The sequence below is a fragment of the Neofelis nebulosa genome, chromosome 7 (genome assembly GCF_028018385.1).
Source record: "Neofelis nebulosa isolate mNeoNeb1 chromosome 7, mNeoNeb1.pri, whole genome shotgun sequence".
NCBI lineage: Eukaryota > Metazoa > Chordata > Mammalia > Carnivora > Felidae > Neofelis > Neofelis nebulosa.
The window spans coordinates 134411140-134436459 of NC_080788.1; the positions used below are offsets into that span (position 1 = coordinate 134411140).

The 25320-nt window shown below is 40.7% G+C and overlaps 1 protein-coding gene across 8 annotated transcripts in view; it reads right to left on the bottom strand.

The window, feature by feature from the left end:
* The window catches only part of EFCAB11 (EF-hand calcium binding domain 11), a 160060-nt gene that overhangs the window by 113542 nt on the left and 21198 nt on the right, over window positions 1-25320 (bottom strand). For 7 of the 8 annotated variants that reach the window (XR_009264710.1, XM_058739986.1, XM_058739992.1 and 4 more), the window contains exons 4-5: window positions 22343-22444; window positions 21364-21454 (exon numbers count right to left, since the gene is read on the bottom strand). Coding sequence is in view for 7 of the 8 variants with exons in the window: in XM_058739986.1 (XP_058595969.1) it covers window positions 21364-21454; window positions 22343-22444 (193 nt within the window). In the remaining variant the exon portion in view is untranslated. Of the gene's footprint in view, window positions 1-13963; window positions 17945-21363; window positions 21455-22342; window positions 22445-25320 lie in introns of those variants that run through there. The other variant, XM_058739989.1, reaches the window with a different exon arrangement.

The window sequence follows — 25320 nt, forward strand, 5'->3', positions numbered from 1 at the left end:
AATCCTAGGAGACAAAGTGTGAGATAAAAGGAGTCTATACAGCCCAAGTAACAGCACTGGCAATCACCTGTGAACTCGACCCTAAAGACAGAGTCCTGGGCTTTGGGGATGAAATCAAGGGAGTCTCACTCCACATGTTAGCACTCAGCCCTGGCCTGGCATAGTTATAGCAGTGAGAGCAGTAATCTTACCAGTAATAACCATCACCACCACCACCACTATGCCCCACCGGAGCATTCATATTGTGCCAGGCAAGGAGCTAGGTGCTTTGCAAGAATTGTTATCAACAACCCATTATTATCCTAATTTATAGCTGCACACTCTACAGTTAAGGGAACCAAGGTAAATCGAGATATTTCTCAAAGGTCTCCCAGCCAACAAGCAAAGGAACACTTACTCCAAACATGCTCTCTTAACCAAGAGACTTGGCCAGAAGCTCCATGAAATAAGGCAGATAATTGGCAAATATTTACTAATTGTTGGCATGGTAGGTACTATCAACTACATTAAGTTAAACTGGGGCAAAAAAAAAAAAAAAAAAAAAAAAAGGAAGAATAACCAGAATTCCTTTTACTTACTCTGTAAAAAAATCTTGAACTTTATTAACCTTTAAAGAAAAAAGCCTCCCTACTCTTTAAAAAATCTACCATCATCTATCCAGCAAATATTCAGGTTGTTCAAACTCATAAGGAGGCTAACTAAACAAAACAAAAGGAGAGGTGATAATATATAGCTCAAGGGCTGTTTTTGGTTGGCATTACCCAAAATGCAGACTAATTTAGTTCCAAGCACCGGGAGGCCCGAGAGTCTGAAGCTCCTGAAGATTTCCTGAGCGTAGCATTGCTTTTTGCTCAGATTTCTCTATTGCTCTCTTGATTGAAATTTCTGTACATTAATATGTGCTTTTTTTTTTTTTTTTCTACATGACCTATTTTCCAATGGGACTGAGGGGGAAAATCACAAATGCATATTTAAAGCCACAAGGGTATTTAAATTCTTCCTATTTTTGTCAGACATTTTTAGTACTTTCTATTTGAGATGAAAGATAAAAACTTGCGTGCATGATTAATTGTAACGATGAAAGAATGCGAGGCTGTTGCTTAAGAAACGAGAACAACAAAGGAATAAACTACTGCGGGCATCACCAGGACTGGAATGACACTGCTCTGTGTACTTGATTTCCATGGCAACTAGCAGTGGGAAGATGAATGTTTCATAGTCACTCTGCTCTGCAGTACACGTCTATAAATCAAACTTGCATAAAGAGCACAAGATTTCTGCTGTGGGCTGTACTCAGAGCTGGTTTATTTTCCTGTTACTGTATAAGTATGGAAAAGAAGCACAAAACAATGAGGTCATTTTTAGTGGGGAACAAACTCAGAAATTACTAATACACCTGCAGCAGGGGATGTCATTCATCTAGCCAGAGATGAGGAGCAGAGCAGGTAAGGCGTAAGGCAGGCGGGGAATGAAAACCCTGCCTGCTTCTGTATAAGGGTAACAGACACAGGCACTTGTTTGCTCTGAGAACTGTGTGTTATGATGTGCCTCCCCACCCTCCCCTAACTCTGCTCCAAAATGTACGTAGGAGCATCTTAATTAGCTGTCTTGGATACAAAGTTTCCACTGTGATAACTGGGCAGAAACAATGCTGTGTGTTTAGTATGAAAGTTTATGAAGGCTGAACATATACACACTTGTTTTTATTTACACTGAAAATAACTCCTTGTGTAGAAGTTAGGACAGAAAAAGAACACGCTGGTGTTGAATTGGGAGTCAGGAGACCCGAGTTTTGATCCAGGTCTCTGTAACCTTGGGTAAGCCATTAAGTTCGTTGACCTCCATCTTCTTAGCTATGAGAGAGATGGTGTACATGACGTCTCAAGACTCTGCCACCATTCGATGCCACAATTCTGTGATCTTTAAATCGCAAAGATCCGAATCAATGAGCTCTAACCAAAGATATCAGCTGTGCCCTTTCTAAAAACTACATACCTTACACAGCCATACTATTAATTAATAGTGTTTAATGATTCTACCATCACAATGAAACCTCTGCCAACTTGTTTCAAACTTCTAAACGCAGAATATGCTGCAGAAAATTAAACAAATTTTATTCTCAGAGTTTTTAAAAGTTTTTAAAAATTTGTAATCTTATAACTGATTTTTATAACATTATAAAGAAGGTTTTTTAAATTTATTTATTTATTTTGAGAGAGTGTGTGTGAGCAGGGGAGGGGCAGACAGAGAGGGAGAGAGAGAATCCCACGCAGGCTCTGCACCACCAGCACTGAGCCCAATGTGGGGCTCGTTCTCACAAACCTGTAAGATCATGACCTGAGCTGAAATCAAGAGTTGGACGCTTAACCACCTGAGCCACCCAGGTGCCCCTAACATTGTAAAGAATGTTTAAATAATCTTCCTGTTACACAGATAAGGGCTGCCTATCAGTTCCTGCCAAGCAGGAAGCATCCTGCTTCTTGAAGTCTGCAGCTCTTAGAGATATTTTGAAGCTTTTCTGGAGTTCATCTTTGGAACAGTAAGTCTCAAAAAGAGTGAAACAAACAAATGAATGGATAAACCAACTCTGAGGAACCACCTTTTGCTACAGCTTTCAGCAATCTTGTATTCCCTTCCCCAGTCTTCTATGCTTAGGCAGATTTTGACCTACAGGTAAGTATCACCAGGATAGAGAGGGACATATCCGAAAACCAGATCAACTATCTCTTCTGTGAGTCAGTGAGTCTACAAAATCCCTGTGGAACTTCACAACCTAGAAATATCTTTTCATTAGTGCGGCACGAGGCATTATCAGACCCAAAGAGGACCTGCTGTCCTAAGGCTAAGGACAGCCTAAGACAGGCTAAGTCCAGGGGAGAGCAGAGGCTCAGATGACTGAGTCCCAGCCTGCGCCTCGAATGAGGGCAGCGCAGGGAAACAACACCCAAGGAGCACTCATTGTCTCATTTAATGCTTATGCCAACTCTGGGGAAAAAGATGTTTACACCTGAGCTGTAAAGAATGTATGTAAGTGACTACAGGAAGACGGTTATGAAATGCATGGGGAAATTCAAAACCTGCTCTCCCTGACTCTAAGGCCTCTCTGATCTGCTACCTGCATCTCAGGACACATTCAAGGAACAGACTATTGCTCTACTGGACTTCTTTGGCATTAAAAAACAAGGGGTTAAAAAGAGCTAAGCAAAAAACCTAGCCCTAAGAAGCATGTTAAGAGTAAAAAGTAGTAATCAATATTTCTCAAGTCTAAATTTGGATCGTAAGTAGAACCAGGTATGCTTCTCGGGCATGCATTATTGTCCATACTTCAATTCCCTAGACAACAGGCTAAAGGCTATTTCCAGGATGAAGCCAGATGTTACACAACCACGTAATTTCCAATATGTGAATACTGTGGGAGCCAATGACATTTTTACAAGAGTTTACTAGAAATGTATCCTGCTGTCTATCCAAGAGATTTGGGTTGCTTCCTAAGCTTAGAAGACGTAATACTTTGGTACTAATACATAGACTTGTGGTACTAATTTTTCAAAAACTAATAAAATAACATTTATTAAGGAAGGCTCCAGATTAACCTCCTCCCTTTCCAATTAGTTTCTTATCAGAGTTTTTAGCACCACCAGCTGGCTAAAGAGATCTACTACAAACTTGTTTGGTTCTCAACCTGCTTTGTTCATTAAGAGAGGATCGTATGTTTATTTCACATTGAATTTGTGGTAAAGTAATTTACTTCAGCTTCTAAATAAAATTAGAAATGCCTTTCCTTGTCAGTCAAATAAGTAGTAATCCGCTTTGGCTTTTTTACATAAGAAGGAGATATATTGTGGTTAGTAAGTCATTAGGGAAAACTGAATCTACCCACTAACACTAATTTGATTTCTTACACCATAATCGCACCCTCAAAACACAAAGACTAAGAACTACAATGAAAATCTGAAACTAAAAGAGAGAGGAAACTAAATGGTCCTGAATACTACACTAGCCTATAGTGTTTATATCAAACACTAATTTAATTGGGAATAAAAATGATTGAGGAGGTAATTTCACTTTTAAAAATTTTGAGTTTAGGGGAACCTGGGTGGTCAGTCAGTTAAGCATCCAACTTCGGCTCAGGTCATGTTCTTACGGCTCATGGGTTAGAGCCCCGTGTTGGGCTTTCTGCTGACAGCTCAGAGCCCAGAGCCTGCTTCAGATTCTATGTTTCCCTTTCTCTCTGCCCCAATCCTGCTTGTGCTCTCTCTCAAAAACAAACATTTTTTAAAAATTATTAAAAAAATAAAATAAAAACTTTTGAGTTTTCCACCAAGATTCCTGATTTGCATCTGACATGCATATATATATACACCACTATCTTTCCATTTATCTTTCCTTCCTGTTTAACTGAACCACATCTAGCAATGAATAACAGTACAAAGAGAGCACAACTAAGCCCTTAGGGTTCAAATCTGATCTCCATACAATGAAATCAGTCAGTGAAAATAAATATTCCTGAAGAACTAAGTCTGGTGATTTCCCCCAAACAACCAATTTGTCCATGAAAAGTACATCCAGCAACTTGCTGTCAGGACCAACTTCTAACCTGCAGAATGAATGGCACCAACATTGTAACAAATTTGGTCACTACAGAAACTTTTCTACTACTCTACAAGGCAATGCACAAGAGAGAAAGAAAAAGAAGGTTCCGTCCAATTAATCAAATCTCACTCCGATGGTAGAGTTCCACTAAGAGCTTTCTGATAGAGTCTGAAACTACTGTAATAATTTTATGATGATAGCAGTTTAAATATCCATACAAATGTGTGGTCAAGTTCGTATTTTTTAAACTCTCCGAGTCTAAATCTGCAATTGAAAGCCCAGTAAAGAAGACAATGTGTAACAGTCTCAGATAAAACTAAGGACCAGCAGATGCTCTACCCAATTTTTTTAAGTCATCTCTACACCCAACATGGGGCTCAAACTCATGACCCTGAGATCAAGAGTCGCAGGTGCCACCGACTGAGCCAGCCAGGTGCCCCTGATGCTCTACCCAATTTAACACATAATTTGAAGATGCAAACTTTGATCAATTTCATTCTATTCCTTCCCTCACTTGTTTACTCATTCATTCATTCGTTCATGTATTCACTGAACACTCCATCAAACACAGTTAAATTTCTGCAAAAAGGGAGTGAGAGTGTGACTTTTCTATGGCCCTCTCCTCTCCTCTCCTTGGGTTACAGCCTTGCCATGTCGTCTCCAAGGCAGAGAAGATTTCTATTTGAAGTCATGAATGGGTTACAAGAAACCTCAAGAATAATATTGACTTGGGTTGAGAAATACATTTTGTAACTTCTATTTTTGTTCCTACATAGGTTCTTTGACATAATTCCTGAATGATACTGAAGGCTAAGTGTGTTCAGATATTTTATTTTAACTGCAAATTCAGCCTACTCTACCATTATCAGGCAGTGGTATTCTTAAATCAAAAGATATAAATTTGAGGTGTAAGAAAAACACATGACCATTAACAAGTACCAGCAACATGAGTGCCATCAAATAAAATGTTTTTATTATTTGTGAGTTTCCCATGTTAGTTTTCTTCTTTAAATTTTTTTTAATGTTTATTTTTGAGACACACACACACACACACACAAAGAGCATGAGCAGGGGAGGGGCAGAGAGAGAGAGAGGGAGACACAGAATCTGAAGCAGGCACCAGGTTCCAAACTGTCAGCACAGAGCCTGATGCGGGGCTCGAACCCATGGGCCGTGAGATCATGACCTGAGCTGAAGTCGGACGCTTCACCGACTGAGCCACCCAGGCGCCCCATCAGTTTTCTTCTTTAACCAAAAGATAAAATAATTGAGAATTAGGTCCAGTATGGCTTGAAATTAGCAATAAAGGGCCTCAGCTTTATCTGTAGAATGGGTATGAGTAAGAGGTGATGTGTGGGATCACTGCACGGATTCAGTAAGATGACTCTAGCAGGTGTTTAATGAACGGGAGAATGGACGGATGCAGGCCAAGAAAGCCGAGGGGGTCTGAGCATCAAAGACAGGGTTCCCTGGCAAGATGCTCAACACCCTGAGAAGCTGACAAGAATGAAACCTGAGAAAAAGAACAGGGGGAGCTACCTGGAGGGACTTAGGTGGTGGGGGCAGCTTTCTAGGCTGGGGGATGAGAGTATGTGTGCAGACAGCTATGGAAGTTATACACACAGGAGAGGGAATGGAGAATGGAGAAAGGCCTTAGATCAGAAAAAGGGGAGGGGTTGGGGCGTCTGGGTGGCTCAGTCAGTTGAGCGGCTGACTTCGGCTCAGGTCATGATCTCGCGGTCCGTGAGTTCAAGCCCCGCCTCAGGCTCTGTGCTGACAGCTCGGAGCCTGGAGCCTGTTTCAGATTCTGTGTCTCCCTCTCTCTCTGACCCTCCCCCGTTCATGCTCTGTCTCTCTCTGTCTCCAAAATAAATAAACGTTAAAAAAAAAAAAAAATTAAAAAAAAAAAAGGAAAAGGGGAGGGGTGAGATCAGAACAAAGGAGGGGAATTAGAAAAAGAGATCAGAAAAACAGAGAGATTAGAAAAACAGAAGAGATCCTCTTCCTTACAACTAGAATTGAAAGCAAAGTGAGAGCTTTGGGGGCAAAGAGGAGGCAGGAGACATAACCCGGGCAGAGGCCATGGCCCTGTCCATGAAGTAGAAAGGCAAGCTCACCTGCAGAGCAGAAGGAAAGTTTTGGTACAACGATGACAGAGAGCAAGTTGATCTGATCGTGTGTGACAATGCTAAGGAACTGGCTTAGGGTGTGATGCCAAAAGTTCTGAGGCCCCTCAGATGAGTACAGGCCGTGGGTCCAGGAGAAGATGCTGACTCTCCTGCCAACAATTTGCTATCCCTGAAACAGGAAATCAAAGACAGATGAGACCAAGTTCTCCTGGATGCTAATAAGGGCAGGATATGACTTCGAGTGACAGCAACGCCAAACCTGAGCATGGAAAGGAAAGCATTCTGGAATTACACAGGACCAGGGCTGCGAAACGGTGTACAGAAGTGTGCCAAACACTGTGGTCAAGTAGGTACAGCAGTTTCTGCCTGAATGAGAATGTGGTCCCATTCTGGGATTGGCCATCAGAGGACCAAAGCAGGCAGCAGGGGATCTAAGAACCGGGATCCAGGAAGGTGGACACAGAGTTCACAGACATTACTCTGGATGGGAGAGGGAGAGGGAAACGTACCATGGCGTGTTTGGGGGAGGGGTGGAAGCATTGGACAAAGAAGACAAATGGTCAGCTCGCTCCAGGTCACAGACTGGCAAGGAGCAGGTCCAACTAACTACCTAAGGCCACTTGAGAGCACGGGTTCTGCAATACCGGGCTGTGGGCAGGTCAAAACCAAAGCCCCTTCCACAGAGGCTCAGCCTGAGGCTAGACTACAAGTGAAGATAAGGAGGGGAAAGCGGTGTTAAACATTCCGGGGGCTTAGTTGCAGCCAAAAACAACTGAGGCGGAAAATGCAGCTACACTGGGGGGGGAAAGAATGATGGGGTCCAGCACAAGATTCCAACAGCCATGTTCAGCCACCAGTAACTAGTTCTGGGATCCTAAAATCCTAAGTTCCATAGACAAGGGTGGGGGTAGAGGTGAGTGAAAAGCAGGAGAGAGGACTGGGAAAAGTAAATGTCTGGAAGGACTGGAAAAAAAAAATGTCTGAATAGACATTTTTCCAAAGAAGAAATACAGATGGTCAACAGACACATAAAAGGATGCTCAACGTGACTCATCAACAGGGAAATGCAAATCAAAACCACACCTGTCAGGATGGTAAAATCAAAAACACAAGAAATAACAAGTGTTGGCGAGGATGTGGAGAAAAAAGAACCTTGTACACTGTCAGTGGAAACACAAATTGGTGCAGCCACTGTAGAAAACAGTATGGAGGTTCCTTGAAAAGTTAAAAATAGAATTACCATATGACCCAGTAATTCCACCACTGGGTACTTTCCCCACGAAAACAAAAACACTAATTCCAGAAGATATATGCGCCCCTATTTTACTGAAGCACTATGTACAATAGCCAAGATATGGAAGCAACCCAACTTCATAGATGAAAGAAAATGGGGTGTAAAGCAGCAAAATACCTAGAAATAAACCTAACTAAAGAGGTAAATGATCTGTACTCTGAAAACTATCAAACTCTTATGGAAGAAACTGAGGACACAAAGAAATGGAAAAGCATTCCATGCTCATGGAAGAACACACGTTGTTAAAATGTCTGTACTACCCAGCGCAATCTACACGTTTAATGCAAATCCCCATCAAAATACCACCACCATTTTTCACAGGGCTAGAACAAACAATCCTAAAACTTGTGTGGACCCAGAGAAGGCGTCGAATAGCCAAAGCAATCCTGAAAAAGAAAAACAAAACCAGAGGCATCACAATTCTGGACTTCAAGCTACAAGAACAGACACATGAAAAGAGGCTCAACATCACTCAGCATCAGGGAAACACAAATCAAAACCATAGTGAGATACTACCTCACACCTGTCAGAATTAACAACACAAGAAACAACACGTGTTGGTGAGGATGCAGAGAAAGGGGAACCCTACTGCACTGTCGGCAGGAATGCAAACTGTGCAATTGTTCTGGAGAACAGTATGGAGTTTCCTCAAAAGACTAAAAATAGAACTACCCTCTGACCCAGCAATTGCACCGTTAGGTATTTATACAAAGGATACAATAATACAGATTCGAATACATGCACCCCAAATTTTATAGCATCATTATCTACAATAGCCAAACTATGGAGGGGGCCCACATGTCCATCGAATGATGAATGGATAAAGATGTGGTCGATATATTTGATGGAATATTACTCAGCCATCAAAAAGAATGAAATCTTGCCATTTGCAATGATGTGGATGGAGCTAGAGTGTATTATGCTAAGTAAGTCATTCAGAGAATGACAAATACCATATGATTTCACTCATATGTAGAATTTAAGAAACACAACAGATGAACCTGTGGGAGGGGGACAAAAAAGGGGTGGGGGAACAAACCATAACACAGTCTTAGTGATAGAGAACAAAATGAGGGTTGATGGACAGAGGTAGGATGGGAAACGGGCTGGATGGGTGATGGGTACTAAGGAGGGCACTTATTATGATGAGCACTGGGTGTTGTATGTAAGTGATGAACCACAGAATTCTACTCCTGAAACCAATACTGCACTGTATGTTAACTAAAATTTAAATTAAAAAAAAAAAGATGCGGTATACACATACAATGGAACATTACTCAGCCATAAAAAAAAGAATGAGATCTTGCCATTGCAACAACATGGATGGATCTAGACAGTATAATGCTAAGTCAGTCAGAGAAAGACAAATACCATATGATTTCACTCAACATGCGACTTCAGAAACAAAGAAAAAAAGAGACAAATAGACTCTCTCTCTCTCTCTCTTTTTTTTTTTTTTAAGATAGAGTGTGATCAGGGTAGAGGGGCAGAGGGACAGACAGAATCTCAAGCGGGCTCCACACTCAGTGCAGAGCCTGACGTGGGGCTGTATCTCTCCATCCTAGTATCGTGACCTGAGCCAAAATCAAGAGTTAGATACTCAAACACAAAGAACAAACTAGTGGCTACCACAGGGGAGGCGAGTGGGGAGATGGGTGAAATAGACAAAGGGGATTAAGAGTATGTTTTCATGATGAGCACCTAGTAACGTATAGAATTGCTGAATCAGATTGTATACCTGAAACTAATCTAACACTGTATGTTAATTACACTTCAATTTTTTAAAAAGGTAAAGTTTTATCCGTATTAGGGCCTACCCTGCCTCTCCCGGGGTCAACTTAGGCACTGGGACAGGCAGAGGCGAGGGAAAGAAAAGGAACTAAGAGGCGTCACGCGAAGTCCATGGTGCATTTAATTACTACTTCACCCTGATTGTCTCTAGCAGCAGACTGCAGCCAAGCAGAGAATGTGGTCAAGCCAGAAATGATAAAACACAATGCTGAACTCACAGCTACTGATGAGAAAGGTCTTCCGAGTGAACCAAAGCAGAATCCTACCTTACCAAGAGACAATCATGGATTTAGATTAGCATCCCCACCCCAGTTAAAATGATAAAAACCCATATGTCATTAAAAAAAAATTTTTTTTTTTGCTTTCATAGCTTATTTGGCAAAACACTATTATGATGTAATTCCAAAGGCAAAATGCGTAACACATGGGTTCCTATCAAAGCAACCTGAACTGGGATGAATGCTCCGGTTTCATGTGATAAAACACTACATCAGCTTCCTTTTGTATATTTTGTCAAGGATTCCTTTTGTTTATAGTGCAGATAACCAAATGAAGTCTCAAGTATAACAATCCAAACCAAACCAATTCATATGAACAGAGAAAAGCTATTTCATCATGCAACTGATTCAACAAGAGCATTTCTGGGCAGAGCAGGTGTGCCTTGCTTCCTCATGTTTATGCTCAGTATTGTGGGGATAAAAGGCATGGTTCCTGTCCTCAGGGCGATTATACCATTAAAAGAAGAGAGAAGGGAATATAACAGTGAGTAACAGCACAAGCTTGGTAGTTAAGCTGCCTGAGTTTGAGTCTCGGATCCATTACTCACCAGCCGGGGACTTTGAGCAAGTCTGTGACCTCTCCAAACTTTTCCCTCCGAAAAATGAGGACACATAGGGCCTCACCCATGAGGATCCCGCAGGGATTCATTCAACACAGTGCCTGGTACACAGTAAATACTCAGTAAGTGTTAGTGACTAGTATTATCGTGCTTACTATTATTAGATACCTTAATGCTACAGGACTTCTAAGGAAGGTAAAGACACTTTCTGGGCTAGAGTGATCAGGGAAGGCTACATAGAAGACAGAGTTCAGCTAAGCTCTAAGGAATGGATGCCATTCAGGCATGTGGATGAGGGAGTCAGAGCAGAGAGGGCAGTGAACCTGGCAACAGCAAAAATGCCAGAAGAGAAATGATAAAATCAGTACATGGCAGGCAGATTGGAATGGTGGAGAATTTCTGATTTGAGAAAACAATGGGAGACACGCTTAGAAGGCATACAAGGCCTCTGTGTGTGTGTGTGTGTGCGTGTAGGGGCTTTGCATGACGGGCCAAGGACTCTAGGGGTTAGCTGGCAGGCAATGAAAAACTACTGAATTCAAAAAGTAAAATTAAAAAATAATGCTAAAAAAAAAAAAGTAACGCTAATCTTCCTCATGCAAAATGTAACTAGAAGGGTAAACCAGTGATTTTCCAACTTGAACGTGCGTGCCTATCACTCAGGGATCACGTTAAAGTAAACACATTTGACTCAGTAGGTTTGGGCCTGAGATTAGGCAGTGCTAATAAGCTCCTTGGTACTGATGCTGCTGGTCACTGGAAGGCTCTTTAAATGGCAAGTGTGTGTCTATTCAAGGTAACCTGATAGAGGAGGACTGGGTAAGAGGCACGCAGACAAGATGGCTAGACGTGAGGTGGCAAATCACAGGTCCTTATGTCACAGTAAAAACACAGTACTGAAAATTTTAATTTCATTGTAGGAGATAGATTAAGAAGGACAATCAAAACTCTTAAGTGGAACTCCTAGTCCTGAGCCTATTTTTTTGCATCTTAAAATATTAAATACCTCACATAAAATATAAATTTATTTTATTAAATACGAGCTTTTCTTATTTTACTAATACAACACACAGTATCATTAGGATTGTTTTAGCCAGAAGTTAGCTCTCGACTACAAAAGAAAAGCCTAAGAAATGGATTCCTCTTTCTATAAAGGAAAATGGCATGAATACATTCATGATGTGTGGCTATTAATAACTTCAGGGATGACTGAAAGGGTTAGCAACATTTGGTCATAAGAAAGAAACCATGGCAGCAGTATCTTATGTGACAGTTGGAGTAAAAGAAAAATAGCCCTCATGCTATTACAGCAGGAACAGCGTATTCGACCATATATGTAGATGAGGAATTAGATACGTCGGCCATAACACTTGTTATAGTGACACCTCAAAAACCAAACCCAGGGTTGGATAGCTGTCAAACCCAGTAATTTCCTCTTGAGAGCAGTCTTTGTCACATTGACAGACCACATCTGTATTCAGGCGGCAGTCGCTTCTGAATAATATCTGTGATACACAGAGAAAATAAAGAAGACTGCCATGCCACTCTCCATGATAGATGACCCCACCAGCGGGTTCTGGAACTAGAAGAAGCCTGCCAGATAATATAACACAACCCCCTCATTTCTGAGATGAGGAGACTGCAGGCCAGAGAGGTGCGGTGATTTGTGGCAGAACTGGGACCAGAACTCAAGTCTTCCTGCTCCCCGGCCCTGGGGCTCACAGCTCAACGTGACCTTAATATGGCGCTGGGTGTAGCATTCAGAGAGCAAAACAAAAAATATAGAGAATAGAAAGCCCATTCGCTACATAAGCCATCATTTACATAAAATGGAGTCATCTGTTCAACATGTACGAAACTGCGCTGTGCTGTCTCTAGGGTGATAGTGAACACTTTACTGTGCCTGCTCACGTTAAGCTCGTGCCCTAATACTGGATTATAGGTATCCAAATTAACTATGAATAAGCATAAAGGAGAAAGATATTTATGACAGATTAGAAGCTTAAAGCAGAAGGTGAAGACAATTTCCCTTTGGGGGTTGGAAGGTGGTTGGTAGGGTAGGGCCAACTTTCAGGATAAGAACTTTACTTTAATTTAGTTATTTTGAGAGAAAGAGAGACAGAGCATGTGAGCAGGGGAGGGACAGAGAGAGAAGGAGAGAAAGAGTCCGAAGCAGGCTCCACACTGCCAGCATAGAACCCGACACAAGGCTCGAATGCACGAACCGTGAGATCATGACCTGAGCTGAAGTCAAGAGCCCGACACTTAACCGTCTGAGCCACCCCGGTGCCCCCTTAACAGCTGGGCTGTGAAGGTGAGTACAGTTTGCATCTGGGTGGTTTAACGTGAAACAGGACTACAAAATCTGGATATCTGAAATGTAAAAGGGATTAAATATTCCTTCCAATCGAATACTATATCCTTGATAATATAAACGAAGTTAGCTTAACTAAAGAAACCAAAATAGCATGTTCTATTTGAAAATCTACGTAATGAGGCCATCGCTCTTCTCTACCTGTATCCTGTCCAGATTCTGAGCTTCGATTCCTGTGGCACCAGTTCCAAAATACTGGGAAACGGACAATCTGCAAATGCAAGGATAGAAGTCTTTTCCCCAACTCACCACCTTTTGTTTGATTGCCCAGTGCTTCAGATACGGACATGGACTCCTGTCTTATCACCAGGCCCCCCAGGCTGATGTTGATTTATATTCACGGTCTCCAGCCAGGTCACCGGCCGCCCTCGGTGCATGGTGTCCACTCAAGAAAATGCCCCAAGCCCGCACTCGATCCCCAAGGAGATAATTTTTCTCCATGGTACAAAAATCAATTAAAAGCCCTCAGAAAAGCTGGAATTTTCTTAAAATGATTCGAATCTATTTCTATAGCTGGATTTTTTAAGTAGTTGTATTCAATATTTTACATGTGAAATCCCCAGAGAGAGGAAATTCTGAGGTCAGCCTGAAAAGCTCACACACATTAATACTGTCCACTCAGGAGCCATATGCACGAGGATAATCAGAAAAGGAAATCTCTGACAATAAGATTTTGAAACCAAAGAGTGAAATAAAAATTCAGGCATTACCATTGCCGAGAAGATAGGAAAATCTGTAAAATAAAAATTGGCAACTCAGTAAGTCTACTTCTTTGGCCATTATACTTATATAGGTATAGCTGGTAATGACTATGCATGGTTACAAAAAAATGACATATGATTTCTAGGCTTTTTTAATATTTTTCTAGGCACAGAAGCATGTAGATACTGCTGGGCCGATAATCATATTCATCACAGTAGGTACTCACTGTAAGAACGGTGCTCTTGTTGAGGTCACATGACTACAGTTAGAAGAGAATTGTTCTGATGCACAAAATAATGACTGAGAAATTTTTTCTTGTCCAAGAAAATGCTATGCAACAAGTGTGCTATCAGCAGAAAGGAATTATAGAAAGCTAAAGAATATAGGAATATTACTTCAAAAGAGATGCAAATAAATTGGAAAATAAGTGCTATCTTCCATGACTTTCCTTTTGGGCCCTGGGCTCTGTAAGACTCTCTTCCACTTAGCCTAACAGAACTGTCTGTTAGTCTATTTTACCCAAGTTCGTGACAACCCTTCCCTCTATAATGGCCACGATAGGAGACATATCTGATCTTTCTGCCAAGAGGATAGCCATCCCTCCTAATCCCCTACTCCCACTGAAACTTTGACATTGAAAACATAGTAATCAAAGAGTCATGATGCTCTTATTGTCGACCATTGTTCAATAACCAGAAGAGGAGAGAGTTAGCTGTTCTTTGTTTTTTGACCTTCCCACGTAACATGAAGAATGGGATTCTTACACCAAAATGATCAGATATAACTTTAAATGTCTCCGGTCATGATTAGAGAGCCTCGTGGAGCCTCGATATTTCCAACATGACATTAGTGCCTGGCAATCTGCCTGCACACTCAGAACCTGAGACAGTGGGTCAGGAAGTGGGCCTTCTGCATATCCACATTTCATTTCATGGCTGGAAAGCAGAAGCTTCCCAGAGCTTTTCGCCAATTGACAGGTGGTGGGAAAGTGCAAATCTCAGTGCTTACAATGAGATGGAGAAGGCTCCTAGGCATGGAGGAGTAAATATACCCATGCAGAGAAAAATGCCTGCCAGAAGTATCACAGGGTGCTGATGGCAGGCAAAGTCAGGAAAGAACATTAAGCCAGCTCCTTGATAACAGCTGAGGCTAAATTGTGAATTGCAAGCGACCACAATATAAAGCAAAGAGAGGCCATCAGAGATTAATTTGTGAAAACCACATGCAAAAAGAGAAAAATGGAAGGCAAAGCCACATGTGGTTACAAAGCTCCTGATTGCATTTTAAAGTACTTTTTCCTAGTTTAGAAGAAGTAAATTAAACCATTAAAAAAAAAAAAAAAACGCAAGTGAGAATTTCACTGTCACTGGATATTCGGAGTGACAATGAACCAACAATTATTTATTAAGTAACTGCAACGCATGAGGCAACATGTTGGAGCCAGCGGGTTACGGATAAGCTCATAAACTCAAAGAGCTTGCAGTATCTTATGAAGATAATCCCAAACACTGCATTTTGTTTATCAAGTAAGTGAAAAAATATACAACCATAAATAGTACCAAAATTTAGTGACAGGAGACAAGACTATTCAATATGAAGAAAAAGAAACTTTTCTTGAGCAGGACCTTGAAAGATAGGTCTAATCTGGGCCGGTTGGAAGTACAGAAAGGCATTGCCAATAGGGGAAACAGAATGAAGTTCAAATACACATCACACATTCAAAGGAACAAGCATTATGTCAACGGAAACACAGGAATTTGGGGCTAATGAAAGAGGAGTTTGAAAAGGAATCAGATTTTGGAGAGCCAGGTTAAATAGCTTTAATCCTACCTGTTAGAGGCACTGAAGATCACTGAATGTTAAAAACAAAAACAACAACAACGACAACAACAAAAACACCACCACTATAAAATCTTCTCTAAGTTCCAGCAGTATTAAAGACAAAAGATATTTTTTTGTTTTAACCTTTTAGTGCTAGAAACAGCCTATTATCTCACATTCATTCCACTGTACCAACAATACTACCCACAGTTCTCAAACTCTTCTGCCATTTGTAGTGGGTAGGGAAAAAGAAAAAACAAGATCTTCAAAAAAAGAATTCCCTAAGAACTTCTGAATAATGAAACAACACCTCTGATACAGCCTCAGTTATTTTAGTACACAAATCACGATTATCAGTCCTAAGTGGAAAGCAAAGTTTCAAATACTGAAAGGATTCTCAAGTTCTGAAATCCATATATTAAACATTTTATGATATCTTTAGAGATAAGATAAACTAGTACCGATTTTTGTCTTTGTTTTTTGCATAATGTATCATCTCTTGGCTTAAGCAGCAATTTGTTCTTCAAAACCCTTTCCATGGTAGAAAACTTGTTTCTTCAATTTATATGAAAAAAGCTATACTTAGCAGCCCCCAAGCAATCACTAATTAAAAATAAAATCTCAGGGTGCCTGGGTGGCTCAGTTCATTAAGTGTCTGACTCTTGGTTTTAGCTAAGGTCATGATCTCACAGTTCTTGAGTTCAAACCCTGCAGTGGGCTCTGTGCTGACAGTGTGGAGCCTGCTTGGAATTCTCTCTCTCCCTCTCTCTCTCTGCCCCTCCCCCACTCACTCTCTCTGTCTCTCTCAAAATAAATAAATTTTGAAAAAAATAAAAATAAAATCTCAAAAACCATTGCTTCCCCTAATAAAACAAACACCTCTATAAAACAAGAATTGAAAATATGTATAGAAAGGCTTAGGGAAGATACTATAAAACATTATGATACAGCAAAATAACAAAATGAAATTAAACATCAGTGTATATAACTTAAGAAAGAAATATAAAAGAAAAATAAAACCATAGCAGAGAAAAAAGAAAAGCCATATTGATCACAGCACAAAGAATAGACTTTGCTGAAAATATGTGATGAGATATAGTGAGCAAAACAAGCCAATGAAAGAGACACTAATAGAAAATTAAAAGGACTTCTGGGGTCCCTGGGTGGCTCACTAGGTTAAGTATCTGACTTCAGCTTGGGTCATGATCTCACGGTTCGTGAGATCGAGTTCTGCATCAGGCTCTGTGCTGACAGCTCAGAGCCTGGAGCCTGCTTCAGATTCTGTGTCTGCCTCTCTCTCTGCCCCTCCCTCACTCATGCTCTGTCTCTGTCTCTCACAAATAGATAAATGTTAAAAAAAAATTTTTTTTTAAATTAAAAGGACTTCCAACGTAAGCATAATCAGCATTCTCAAAGAAAAAGAAAGTGACTCAAAAATGCTAATGTTCAATCCACTATGTATTTTTATTTAAGGGCAATGATAGCCCAGATATCAACATTTTGAAACACGAAAGACACCAGAGAATACAGTTCTCATGATCCCTACTAGAGGACAGACTTCAGCTAAGCATAAACTATGGCACAAGGCTTGGAGGTGAGCTTTGAATCCACATAACTGTAGAATTAAGACTAAAACAAGAGATTATGACTGCTAATCATAAATGTTATACTATATATACCCATTAAAAATGTGAGTGTTATAAACCCTGACAATATGTATTTTTAAAAATCACATTGCTTTTGAGGTGCCTGGGTGGCTCAGTCAGTTAAGCACCCAACTTCAGCTCAGATCATGATCTCATGGTTTATGAGTTTGAGCCCCAAGTCAGGCTCTGTGCTGACAGCTCAGAGCCTGGATCCTGCTTTAGATTCTGTGTCTCCCTCTCTCTCTGCCCCTCCCCCACTTGTGTTCTGCCTCTCTCGCTCAAAAATAAGCATTAAAAAATTTTTTTAAAAAGAAAACACATTGCTTTTATTCATGATAAAATCAATAATGTAAACATTCCCAGAATACTTAGGAAGCAATTCACAAACCTTCTACAAGTACCTCATTTAGCTCTTATGACGCTTTAATGAATGATCCAACAACTTAAAACCAAAATGATTCTTTGATGCCTTACGCCCCAAGTCTGTCTTCTTGAATTGGTCGTTTGGCTGGTTTTATTGTTGTGGTTCGTTGGTCAGGCTTAAAAAATGAATGTGATATGGACAACTACTTCCAAAAGAGACCATTCTTCATCTTTAGAAGTTTCTTTAGGAAAAATATGGCAGTAAATGAATGGAAGGTAATGAAAATTTCTTCAGTTATTCACACCACAGATGACTCTAATTAGGATTCTCCACCTCTGGCTGTCTTCTTCTAGTGTCTTTGGATATCAGCTTTCTTTTGGGTAACTATGGACCTGGGTAATGAATTCCATTCACGGTGGTCAATTAAGTCAAACTCTACTCCAGGTGTGCAAAAACTGAGTGTCCAACCTTAGAAATATTATGTAATTTTGTACTACTAACAGCCTCAGCAGCTGATTTTTTTCCTTACTTTTGAAAATTGTTGGGGTACCTGGGTGGCTCAGTTGGTTAAGCATCTGACTCTTGATATTGTCTCTTGTCATGATCTCATGGTTTGTGAGATTGAGCCCCAGGTCAGGCTCATGGAGCCTTGCTTGGAATTCTCTCTCTCCCTCTCTCTCTCCCTCTCTGCCCCTCCCCTCACACCCCCACCCTGCCCACATGTGCTCCCTCTCTCTCTCTCTCTCTCAAAATAAACAAACATTTAAAAAAAAAAAAAAAAGAAAATTGTTGGCACTACTGAAACAGAGTTGTGTGGAAGAGAGACATCTCTGGGTCTTTGGCCTACTTCAATCTACACTTAGAGGAACTCTTTTTCTCTCCTTATTTGGTTTCATAACTTTAATGCTTATTATGCATCATTTATTCTGGTTTAGGGTCTGTGGTGCTAAAAAATAATAAAAATGAGAGTTTAAAATGGGCACTCTCAATTAACTAAAATGTCTTGTTTGGCTATGGTCTCCAAACTGTTTCGATCCATAATCCTAGGAAGTATAAGATCTGTGAGCATGTGATACAGTTATTTACAGGTTATATGCACATGTGCTGCTATTTTTTTTTTTTTCAACGTTTTTAATTTATTTTTGGGACAGAGAGAGACAGAGCATGAACGGGGGAGGGGCAGAGAGAGGGAGACACAGAATCGGAAGCAGGCTCCAGGCTCTGAGCCATCAGCCCAGAGCCCGACACGGGGCTCGAACTCACGGACCGCGAGATCGTGACCTGGCTGAAGTCGGACGCTTAACCGACTGCGCCACCCAGGCGCCCCCATGTGCTGCTATTAATATAGCATGTACATTACAAGTCATAACATAGAAATTCTAAAGAATTAAAGATAAAAATATTTACTATTAGTGGCAAATAATTTTTTTGCTGTCACTAAAATTGTTAACAATACTAATAAGAACGAAGTGATTTAACATACTTTATTTCTGAACATTTCAGTTTAATCTTTTATGATTGAGCCATTTGTTTTAATACCTGGTTTTAATGGCTGTCAGAGATACCTCATGAAGATATGTGGACCCAAACAGGAAAGGGACACCATGACACTGAGTCCCTTGATGTACAATTCCATCCTCCTATAAGGAAAAGGTTCAGGGGTGTTTTGTGGGGTTTTTTAAAAATTATTATTTTGTTGCCATTGCTAACTGAAATTTAGCTAGTCGATGTCCATCTCTCCTGATATTAGTTGCTCTTGAAAGCTTATTAAAGTTATTCAATTTTTATCTCTTCAGGAATTGTGTTCTAAAACCACTGAAACTTTAGAAGATTTTTTTCCACTGGGTTAGGACGTTCCGTTTCCAACTTATTGAACATGCAGGTGTGAAGGGCTTAAATAGGTGACAAATCATGTTTTAAAATAGAATCACATTTCCAAACACTCACGTTCAAAAATATGCTCCCAGAAGCGCAGATTTCTTTTGAAAAGTTCTTTCTCCCTCATTGTTAAAACTCTACTTCTATGTGGAAGGGATAAGTGTATTTGAGTGTATTTTTCAAAAATACACTTGAGGTATGAGGTTGCACCTACTGAGACTGTTTAACACATAAAAGTCAGCAAACGTGGGCACTTGTCTCTTTGTAAAAGAAAAATGAAATAATAATTCTATGTTCCATGTGTAGAAATACATTGAGGTTTGGGGCACCTGGGTGGCTCAGTCAGTTAAGCATCTGACTTCGGCTCAGGTCTGATCTCACCATTTGTGGGTTTAGGCCCTGCATCGGGCTCTGTGCTGATAGCTCAGAGCCTGGCATCCATTTCAGGTTCTGTGTCTCCCCCTCTCTCTGACCCTCCCCCACTTGCACTCTGTGTCTCGCTCTCTCAAAAATAAATAAACATTAAAAAAAAAGAAATACGTTGAGGCGCATTACTCATCACAAAGCGTATCCAACGATGTTACTTATCTCAAAGGTCTTGTTGTTCTAGAATCAACTAAGTAATATTGTCCTATGACATTCTGTCTACATGTGGCTTTAACGCCTTTGCTCTCCTTCAATAGCTTGTTCGATAACTGACTTGTGCATGTTGCAGTCAAAGAGCTTCATACAGGTCACTGTTAATGACAGTGAGCACAGATCCTTACTTCAAATAACCTGCTTGATAATTCCTATGGAGCAGGGCTGGCTTCTGGTCAGATTTCATGAATTTTTTTTTTATCCTGAATGGGAACACTGGCCGTATGTTCCTACTATCCCCTCTCTCCTTCCTCTATATCAAAAACTCAAAGGGCACATGACTACTCAGAGCAAAGACTACATTTTTCAGTCCCTTCTCTCTTGCAGCTACCTGTGGCCTTGGAACAAAGTTTGGGTCATTGGAATATACGTAGAAACAATGGAGAGCCTTCTGAGGAAGGGGATATCTTTTGCTCCCTTTCCTCTGACGTAGCTGGAGTTCAGATGTGATGGCTGAAATCTAAGCAATCATGTTGCAGCAAGGGGGAGAAGCCTGGTACTGAGGCAGCCAGAACAGTAAGAGACAAGGGGCCAGGGTCCTTCGTGATTACATTGCCATCAAGTCAGCTCTGGACTGCCCATGTTCATGTGGGAGAAGTACCCGCCCGTCTTTCTTGAGTTTCGTGATTCTGGGTTTTCTGGCTCTTGCTGCAGTATTGACCACCAACTAACGCACCTGGTAACAGTTGACGGAAAGCTCACGGAAAGACCCAGAGAACACTCAGCCCTCCCACCCTGTCACGTCAGCCTATGTTTGTGCCGTTCATACTACTTCGTTCTGCAGTTTCCTAACAGAAACTGCATATAAGCCACTTGCCTACGTCGTCGGGACTCGTCTATAAAAACGACATAATATAACCATTATGTCTCCTCTCTCGGGGATGTGTGAACTGAAACGCGTACCAACAACTTTGAAAGCAAATGAACGAGGGTGCCGCCACCAGGCAACCTCTACTCCACTCTCCTCTTGAGACAACTCAAGACCCAGGTGGGGCCTGTGTCTGATGAAATAGACCACAGGGGAACACCAGTATCCATGTTAAATGTTAATAGAGACTCATTTTTTTTTCTTGGTCAATACATACACCCACAAAGACATTCCACTCTCCCCTGCTCTTCTCCCACCCTTACCAACGAATGTCTCTATACACCCCCCTGGTGTGCAAGCACTCCACTATGAAGCGTACAGATAGGGGAAAATCTGCATAAATACGTGCTCTCCATAAGACTGAAACCTTGCAAAGGCAAATGGTAAATCAAGGGGTAGGTGTACATAAAGATTGTGGTGCCTTACCTGAATACCTCCAGAATGGTCCGTTCTGATAACTTGGGAGCCACCTGCATAAATGCTTTCTTGAAATCTTCCAATGTTAAATATCCACGGTCTATTTTGAAATCAAAATATAAAATATTCACTTACTTCTATAAACCCTATGAACTGTTATCTCTGCCATATTTGCGTGAAACTTCATTACTCGGGGAAAAGCAATAAATATAAGGTAATCTGAGACCGTCTCACTGGAAGAATGTAAGAATCTGGTAACACTCTCCTTCTGTGCAGTCCCAGATGATCTCACAGGCCACTTCTAGCCCTATCATTTGCTGATTCTTTAAGTGCCAGGGAATGGACCGCAGACATACAGTGCAATAATGGCATATTAGGCTTCAAGTCTTTGTGAACTGCCAGAACAATTTATTCTTCGAAATCCATTTATTTTCTTGCTTGGTGTTAGAATTATAATATATGAATTTTTAGAGGGAAACCATCATCGCAGCGAAGACGCTGACCCTGGACTCCATGAGTCTTTCCATCCTGTGTGTGATCTGTGGGGTTCGAAGCCACTTCTCTTGGCCATAACCAGTGTGAGAAAATAATTCCTCCGATCATGTGTGGGTCAAGGTAAGAGTCAAAGGAAAAAGGCCAAATGATCCCCCACACCTCTGTAGGTGGCTCATGACCTATATCCCCATGTGGCCAGCCCTTTTGCTGTCCCCATTACAAAGTAGGCAAATTCCAAGTACAATCACATCACTGTAAATATTATTTTATCCATGGCAAATGTCAAGAATTTAAGACTGTGATAGAGAAAGAAATTCGCCCCAACATCTAGATGATGGCTAATGAATACAGCAAAATAATCTTCCAGGTCTATCGATCATTTTATTTAGTAAAATAATCTTCCAAGTATATTGATTATTTTACTTACTGAGAGTACGTGGCAAGTTGTCTTAATAGCAATTTTTTTATATCAAAATGATTTAAAGATACTTACAGTGCCTGTCAAAAGCTGTGAAGATGTGTCTTATCTCGTTCCGATGGAGTTGAACTTCCTTCTTTTTTCTTACAATACTTAAAAACTCCTCAAGTGATAGGCCTAGAAGTTAGGAAAAACAATTTGCCAAAGATGACCATCTTCCTCTTTAAGAACAAACATAAATGAAAAGTGATGCATATTATGAACAAACTTTATGTTAGTTTTAACGAACAGTGCATATTCCTAAAGATCTACAAGGATGAAAAGACATTTTGCTAAACAGACCCAACCCTACCAATCAGTAGCAACAACGATAGGCACGGTTGGAGTTCACTAAGATTTTCCAGGGAATAAAGGAATGGTGACCTCAAAAAAGCGTAACACTCTTCCCTCTAGAAGATGTGAAAGACAGGCCCGAAACTACTTATTAAACAAGGCGTCCTCATTTTTCTTTCCTTATGGTTCTTTGATCCCTTTTTTCCTGGCCAGATGTCATTATGGCAGTTTTTTCTTTTTCCAACTGGGAGATCGGGGCGAAGAAGTTGCTTCTCAAAAGTCAATACCAATCGCACGCCAGAGATAAAGGTGGAGAGAATGTTCCATAAACAATAGAGCCGGCACCATCCGCAGCCTTGGGTGCACCCCGCCACTAGTCTGCAGCCTCAGGCTCTGCTTCCTGTGATTCTCATCATAAAAGAGCCCAGCATGATCCTACGAGGTTGGATACTGTGATTACAATGTCTATAATGTCTATTAAAATGAATTCTAATGTGGTCTTTGTAGTAGGTCTAAAGAGTAGAGCCAAGGATTTAAGCACTGTAGTGAACTGAGCCCTAAATATATAAAAAGAGCAGTTCATTTTAGTAACTCAGAATTTCCATTACAGAATATATCACTATTTTAAAAATAGCCCCAAATCGTACAATAACCACATGCTAATTTCTAAGAACTTGCATTATGGTGAGGTAATACTGGGCTGTGTACCTTTCCTAAAATAGTTTCAATTATTAAAAACAACAACAACAACAACATAGAAAATAGTCTTCTTAAGGGAACCCTCGGGCAATGTTGGTAAGGATGTAAATTGGTGCAGACGCTATGGAAAACAGTATGGCAGTTCCTCAAAGAATTAATAGAACTACCATATGATCCAGCAATTCCTCTTCTGGGTATTTACCCAAAGAAAACAAAAACACTAATTTGAAAAGATATCTGTATCCTCATGTGCGCTGCAGCATTATTTACACTAGCCAAGGTATGGAAGCAACCTAAGTTTCCATTGATGGATGAATGGATAAAGAAGATGCGGTTATATACACACACGATGGAATACTACTCAGTCATAAAATGAATGAGATCTTGCCATTCTCCACAACATGGATGGACCTGGAGGACATTATGCAGAGACAAGTAACATATGATTCCACTTATATATGGAATCTAAAGAAACAAGTTATGCTACGTGAAATAAGTCAGGCAGAGAAAGATACCATATGTTTTCACTCATGTGGTTCCTGAGAAACTTCACAGAAGACCATGGGGGAGGGGAAGGGGGAAAAAAAGTTACAGAGAGGGAAGGAGGCAAACCATAAGAGACTCTTAAATACTAAGAACAAACTGAGGGTTGATGGGGGGTAGGGGAGAGGGTTTCGAAAGTGGGTGACGGGCATTGAGGAGGGCACCTGTTGGGATGAGCACTGGGTGTTGTATGGAAACTAATTTGACAATAAATTACATTTAACATAAAAAAACTTGAGAGATACAGAGAACAGATCAGTAATTATCAGAGGGGCTGAGAAAGGGAGTAGGCAAAATGGGTGAAAGGAATCAAAAAGTACAAACTTCCAGTTATGAAATAAATAAGTCATGGGAATGCAATACACAGCATGGTGATTATAGTCAATAATATTGTATTACATATTTTTTAATGTTTATTTTTGAGAGACAGAGACACAGCACAAGTGGTGGCTGGGGCGGGGGGGGGGGGGTGCGTAGAGAGAGAGGAGACACAGAAACCAAAGCAGGCTCCAGGCTCTGAGTTGTCAGCAAAGAGCCCCACATGGGGCTTGAACTCATGAACCATGAGGTCATGACCTGAACTGAAGTAGGATGCTTAACTGACTGAGCCACCCAGGCGCCCCTCCCCTTGTATTACATATTTTAAAGTCACTAAGAGATCTTGAAAGTTCTCATCATAAGAAAAAACAATTTTGTAACTCTGTATGGTCACAGGTGATAACTAGACTTATTGTGGAGATCATTTCACTACACATACACATACTGAATCATTATGCTAAATACCTTAAACTAATATAATGCCATATGTCAATTATACTTTACTAAAAAAATAGTTTTATTTTTCACGCTTTTCTTATTTGTAGTTAAAGGTTTAGAAACTTAAAAAGCCAACCTATCTTTATGTTTAAATGCTCTTCTTACAACTCTTTAGGACCCACTGTGTGCTGTGTGCCACACGGTGTTAAGCTCTGAAAATAGAGGGTAAAGAGAACACACACGATTGCAGTTCCAAGGGAGTTACTGGTCTAGTTGGGGAGACAGTGATTATAGATTATACAGGCTCAACTGCAAATGTATACAGAATCATAATCGTGACATGTGAATGAGAGGGAAAACAGGAAGTTATAAAAGGATCACAGGACTCCTCCTGCAGAGTAGACTCTGATGAAGGAGGGCTAAGCGTTAGGAATATTTAAGATAATATCTATGATGAGAAGGTGCCAACTGGAAACAGCATGTGCCAAGGTCATGCGGTGGGAAGTGGGAGAACAAAATGGCCCCTGTGGCTGGAATGTGGTATTAGAGGGCTGGGTCGGTCTCAGTAAGGCAGGCAGGGCCAGAGGGCACAGGAAATAGTTTGGGTTTTATTTGGGGTACGATAGGAAGTCAATGAAAGGTGTGGATTGGGAAGTGACATAATGTGATTTAAATTTCTTAAGGACCTTCATGGCCATTTTCTCAACAAAGGAGAAGGGAGG